Below are 6,951 nucleotides of genomic sequence, written 5' to 3'. Positions count from 1 at the left end.
AGGGCTTTTAACCATATGCATAAAACCACGTAGTTACTTATATAAAATTTAACACGTGCTTAAGTGAGTTGTGGAACTGACATAGTAATGGACCAAGGCTAAAGACTAAAAGATTAAATCAATGAAGAAATCTTTATAGAAAATAATATAAAATGTACAGGTAGAACAGTATTTGGGGATGTACTGGATTGCATGCAAAAAGCATACCTATGAGAAGAAAATGGATTTATTCTGAAGGGTTTCCTTTTCTTCATTATTTTGCGTTGCTACATAGGTGAGGTTACAGGCAATGGGCTTGATTTTCTGTGGGACTGCGCCCCCCCAAATTTAGAACCCACAATATTAATTGTAAGTTTAGCAATGTCACTCTTGCTTTTTACTAAAAAGCTGTTGAAATGTTAGCTGTTTGGGACACGCACCTCATTTCTTTCTGTAACTCAAATAGTTGAGTCATTTGATTGCGGGTTTATGTTGCTACTTCACCTGTTCTTCGCTGGCTATATGTTCACAGCTTACAGAATGGATGTGCAAGCCTGAAAGTGCCAAGTATCTCCTACAAAGTACAGAACATCTTCAATTCCCAGAGTGCGCCATTAGATTTTATCTGGGTTTAAGGTGCACGGCCTGTGCTTTTGAAAAGTAAATTCTAATAATAGCTGCAGGTATACAGAACTTCAGGAACTATGCCTCTGGGATCAGGATCTGGTGCAGCAGAGGGATCCTATGAGTTAAATCGTTCAGGCGCACACTCTTATTCTTCTTGTCTTGTTAATTTTATGGTTCTGTAATTTGGTATATTTCTCTGTCAGTTGCATTTTCAGGGCTTGGCTTTACGACCTTCTACCTAGCTGGAAAGTTGCATTGCTTCACTGAAAATGGCCGTGGGAAAAGCTGGCGACTCTGTGCAGCTATTCTGCCTCTCTACTGTGCCATGATGATTGCGCTGTCACGCATGTGCGATTACAAGCATCATTGGCAAGGTGTGCCATGGCTGTGCCTTTTTTTTTTTTTTTTTTAAATCCTTGTAGTTCACTGATTAGCCATCTGTCCCGAGAGCTCCTGGGATGGAGTGCTGCAGCCTGTTTGACTTGCTGCTCATTCTCAGCTTCATTTTAGTATCTGTAGTGTGTGCAAAGATGGCAGGTGCACAATAGATGTGCATTTTTGTATATGAGTGAATGCACATAAACCTATTTTGGATCGTTGCTGTGGAAGACGCTGTTTTTCATAAAGGTCCTAAATGAACCGTGGTAGCATAAGGTGTATAAGATAAAGTGCAGATGGTAACAGCTTTTGCCCATGCTGAAAGCTTTGCTGGAAAGATTGAGCTTTTCTAGCTCTTTAAAACTTTTTGGTAAAACAGATGTTAGGGGAGAGAAGCTAAGGTCATAATGGCTCTGGAGGAATTAAAGCCAGAGGTTCCACATTAAGCTTCTAATTTAGAAAGGGAAATGGATTGTGTTCAAATCATGTCCTATATAAAAAAAAATGATTTTTCTAGAGCCTCTGGGTGAATAGTGTTTTTGAGCCCAGCATTTTACTTCTGGAAGCACAAATTCACAGATGTTAGTTTTATGGATTCAATATGTACCAGGCATGTTGTACCAGTGTAAAATTGCTATGATGCTATTGCAAATTAAGGAATTCTGCACATATTACATTAACGTACTCTTCTTTTCCTCTCCTACCAGAAACAAACTCAGTCACAAGATCTTAGCACCATATAATAAACACTTAACCTTTTGTTCCAACAATTAAGGACTGACTTATCATCAGAGTAGAAACCTATGATCCTGACAGCAGCAAAATGTGTCATTAGTAGCTTAGATATGTATCCTTAAATGTAAGTGAGCCCCAAGTCTACACACAAAGAACAGCAGGTGATGTTATTAGGTAGAATGATAGTCAGTCTGAAGGCTGGTCCCTGTTGATCACTCCCAGATTTATTGCTTCTTTTTACCAGTATCTTAGGTAACTACATGCAGTGAATTGCAGATAGTTGAAATGGATGGCATACTGCCAACTTCTAGGCCTTAAAAGGTTCAACCAAACTGTTAGACAATACTTACAGATGAACGAACACCTTCACTGAAATCCTTAGTACATGAACAATTAACGAACAGAAGGGCTGACATTTCATGAATGTCTTGTTTCATGGATTAACTGTACAAACTCCATTATTCTCTCATCTCATTAATAATTATTAGATAATCTTTCTAATATATATCAAACCAGTGTAGCAAATGGGTGGGATGTTCAGAAACCAGTTTTTTTGAGGGGGGGAAATGTTTCCTTAAAAACATTTTCATTCGGATTTAAAAATTTTTTTTTACAAGAACTGACATTTTTAATTTAATTTCATTTTAAAAATCTCTTTTTGGGGTTTGGAAATAAAGTACTTTAATTCTTTCTTTCGGGGATATGGATTGTGGATTTTTCTCTCATTTTTACTTTTCCTTTTTTCCCCAATAGCAAATGATGAAGAAAAGTAGACTATGAGAAACTGGAATTTTCCGTTCAGAACAAACATTTTTTTTTCTTTTTCTGATTTGCGTATTTTAAAAATTGACACTTTACAGCATTAACTCCACAAACAATCAAGGATGTCAATAAAACCTCAACAATTTCAAGTACTAAGAGAGTCATTCTGAGTCAGCTTAGATTCAGGGGCATATTTAGATGCAGTTTAGGTACAAGTTAGATACAAGACAGAGTGGCATATTCTGTATTACCCATAGTGGCAAATTCTGTATTAAGAAATATAGAAATCTAATTTAATAGAAGTAGATGGTCACTATAGAGGATGCTGCTGCAAAAGTATGTGCACAGAGAAAAGCAGGGGAAAGTACTGTTAAAACTGTATGTATAAATGCACATGCACTTGCATGCTTATCAATTAGAGGGACCAAAAAGAGAGAAGGCTGGTTTTACTGTTCCTTCTCTAGCTTTCTGAATGCATATTTGCAGTGCGTACATTATCCTGCCATGAACAAGAATTATTTATGAACTGAAATGTGCGCCATGAGGCAGATACTTACAGTATATTTTATATGTGATGGAAATAGACTACACCCAAGGGGTTACCACTGTGTCCATTACAGCTGCCTAGATGCTTGTTTAATATTTAAGGAGATGGTACTGAAAACTGGCTGCTCAGAAGCCAGAACTGTACTGGCAATTGTGTTATCTTGCAGGTGACCTTATCTCTTACCTAAAAGAGTCAAGTGTCTGTCTAACTTGCTCTTGAAAATTTCCAAGGATGGAGGTCCTGCTGCTTCTCTAGGCAGCCTATTCTAACGCGTAACTACCCCTGTAGTTAGAAAAGAACCACATCCTCAAGGGACAGACTAATTCACTCAGTGTAATACAAGATGGTAACTCAGCCCTTGTTTTTTATGCTCAGAAGAGGCCGCAAGTACTATTAAATCACTTCTGATGCCTTTGTCATATGTTCTTAACTGCCCAGCAGGGAAGGAGAAAGGGCCATCAATATAATGTACAGAACTCGGCATATTGTAGGTGAAAGATGAAATATAGTAACCTTACATTAACAACCCACAGAATGGGCTCAAAATATTATGAGGGCTTTATGAACGTCCTTAAGTTCCACCAGAATACAGTCTTAATAGTCTTACACTTACATTAGAAAACTCTACAAAATTAGCATATTCCATTTGGTATCCCAATCCAAGCTTTGCATTTCAAGTTCTCTTTTTGAAAAGATTATACTTCTCTTCCTAACTTGAAAAATCCAAATATTTCTATCTTTATGTAATAAATTATTTTCATCCATATTGTTCATATACAAGTGTTGCATTTTATGTACATACATACATACATATTGATTTGTATATACACACATGATATATATATATATCTATATCTATATATCTATATCTATATAGATATAGATATATATATATATATATATCTATATATATATAAAAATTCACCATATCCCTTGGGAGAATAACAAAGAATTGACTTTATTTTCAGCACAATAAGGCTCCTGAGAAAAACACTTTCCAGATATATAATGTATGTTATACAGACAAAAGAACCAATGGTAATCGACAGCTTGGGAACAAAATTCCCTTTCTAATACTGGTAAATGAAAAAAAAAGTATTTTGCAAGGCTGTAACTTCTAGAAACACAAAACACGCACTTGTGCTCTGAGAAAGCTGGAATGGAAATACCCTCTTGTATGTTTTCTGACAACATGGGGCAAGACTAGAAAAAAAGAAATCAAAGGCATTGATTTTTAGTGGGGTCCCACATGGACTGGTTTTTATTCTGAACTATTTAGCATTTGTATTGAGAATCTGAAGGCACATATTCATTCATTCTTGATAAATTCTGCAGCCCATAGATTGGGGAAGAGGTAAATAAAAGGAAACGTCAGTGATCCAGGTCAATCCAGCTCTTGGTAACTCTGGCCACAAAAAAGTAATAGGCACTACTGTGTGTCCAAGTGTAAAGTGATATTTATTTAACCTGCTTTTAAAAACCTCCAATTAAGGAGCTTCCACCAATGTCCTTGGTAGTGTGTTTCAGAGCTTTGCTTCCCTGCTAGTTAGAAAGTGTTTTTTCTCAGGGGCCTTATTGTGCTGTAGATAAAGTCAATTCCTTGTTGTTCTCTCAAGGGATATGGTGAATAATTGACCACCAGTTTCTTTACACTGTGTTTTTAGAAACTGGAAGACTCTTATTATGTCCCTCCTTAGTCTTCTGCTTTATTAACTAAACAAGCCCAGTGCCCCAAATCTGACACATTATCCCAGGGCTCAGCAACACTGAACAATGAGTCCTTCCTGTGTTTTACATATGGCTCTTTTGTTCATAGGAAAGTAGGGCTGGAAGGAACCTCACAAAGTCCTCTAGTCTACTCCCCTGCTCAAAGCAGGGTTATCTTTGACTAAACCATCCCAGTCAAGTGTCTGTCCAACTTGCTTTTGAAAATTTGTACGGATGGCGATTCTGCAGCTTCTCTAGGTAGCCTATTCTAGTGCTTGACTACCCCCATAGTCAGAAAATTTCTCCAAGTGTCCAACCTAAACGTCCCCTGTTGAAACTTGAGGCCATATTTTCTAGTCCTGTCCCCTTCAGCCACAGAGAAAAGCCCATCTCCATCCTCTTTATAATCACCCATCAGGTAGCTGAAGACTGTTATCAAATTCCCCTTTAGTCTTATCTTCTTCAGACAAAATAACCGTAGCTCTTTCAGCCTTGCCTCAGAAGTCTTGCTTCCCAGGCCCCTAATAATTTTTGCTGCTCTGCTCTAGACTCTTTCCAGTCTGTCCACATCCTTCTTGAAATGTGGCACCCAAAACTGAACACAGTACTCCAAGTGAGGCCTCGCCAGTGCTGAATAGAGCAGAAGAATTACTTCCTTTGATCCTTCTCTTGATATAACTTCTCTTCTCTCGCTTCCTTTGATATAACGCTCATGTTATACCACCCAATGTACTGTTGGCCTTTTTTGCAACAAGAGCACACTTTGTTTATATTCAGCTTACAGTCTACTGTAACCCTTCTCTGCAATACTGCAGTGTAGCCAGTCATTCCCCAGTCTCTATTTGAATGACATTTGCATTTTTGTAGCGGCATCACTTTGACAACTCATCTATAGCTGGTAATCCTTTATTACCCTACTTCCTTTTCTGACATACTACTGACTACCCAGCCCTGGCTGGAATGATCTACTTGGGGATGGTCTTGCTTTGAGCACAGGGGTTGTACTAGATAACCTCCTGAGGTCCCTTCCAACCCTCATTTTCTATGATTCTGTGATTCATTTTCTAGTTTTCATTTGTGTGTTTGATTTCTCTTTCTTAAGTGCAGTACTTTGTATTTATTTAGCTGAATTTAATTTGGACCAAGATTTATCAAGCTTATGTTGAATTCTGTTATGAATTCACCAGAGTGGATATGCCCTTTCCCTGGCTGATGTCAACTACAGTTGTTACAAGGATACTCTATTTTATAGTCCAAGTTATAAAAATATTGAAAAGAACTAGACCCTGGGCACACTTGAGACCCCATTCAAAATGTCTCTCTAGTTTGACATCAAATGCTGATGTTTAATCTTTGAGTGTGATTCTTCAAACAGCTGTGCAATATTGATGGTGATTTTGTCTTTATCAGATTTTCCTGCTTAAAATGCTACTCTCAGTGGGTACATTTACATGTGAAATGAACGTGACACAATAAACTCCAGAGCTGCTCACGCTGGAGTTAACTGCTGCTGTAGACAGCATCTACACATACGCCTGGGACCACAGCAGTTTGAGCTGGAGTGGAGAAGCCCCAGGTTGACAGATTGAAGTGGGGGTCAGCTCTGGGTGGCGGCATCGGGCACCATAGACTATAGAGCTTATTAGTCAACTCTGCACACGTGTAGATGCACCCAGTGAGTAGGACTGCAAAAAATCAATGCCTGAGTTATCAGTCTTGCTGTATCAATAACGTAAATTCAAATGACTTATCTTCACAGTTCAAAACCTTTCAGAAATAGTGTTAAATTTTTAAGGGATAGAGAAATGATCAGCCCACAGGTATCCCAGGAGTTCTAATTCACAGATTGGGTGGGAAAGTATAAATATAGGTGCCTGGTCTCTAAGGTCTAGCTGTCAATAGAAGTTCAAGTCAAGATATTTGTATATCTAAAGCTAAATGTGTTGAACAGTGTAGAGGGGACATGACAAGCAGTGTGTTTTCAGATCTGGGTACTCGGGGTATAGTTATGATGGGGGAAAGTAAATGTGGAAAGACAGTACAGCATGCAACATTAATCTGGTACATGGGCAACTGGTGCCTCTTGAGTCAGAGGGGGCACATGCCCCCCTGACACCAGTCAGCGACTGTGGGGGGGGTCCCCCATGATTGTGCTGACCAGGGAGGGTGGCTGATCTCACTGACTGGGGGGGCCCACCTACAACTGATTGTGCTAA

At 38.7% G+C, this 6,951-nt stretch overlaps 1 protein-coding gene across 2 annotated transcripts in view; it reads left to right on the top strand.

Annotated features, from left to right (window-relative positions):
* The window catches only part of PLPP4 (phospholipid phosphatase 4), a 70,135-nt gene that overhangs the window by 56,798 nt on the left and 6,386 nt on the right, over nt 1–6,951 (top strand). For both annotated transcript variants that reach the window (XM_006020537.1, XM_025200203.1), the window contains one exon: nt 810–980. In XM_006020537.1, coding sequence (XP_006020599.1) covers nt 810–980 — 171 coding nt within the window. The remainder of the gene's footprint in view (nt 1–809; nt 981–6,951) is intronic.

Source organism: Alligator sinensis, unplaced genomic scaffold (genome assembly GCF_000455745.1).
Source record: "Alligator sinensis unplaced genomic scaffold, ASM45574v1 scaffold527_1, whole genome shotgun sequence".
NCBI lineage: Eukaryota > Metazoa > Chordata > Crocodylia > Alligatoridae > Alligator > Alligator sinensis.
Note: the sequence above shows the minus strand (reverse complement) of the source record. Positions and strands in the feature narration are given on the sequence as shown.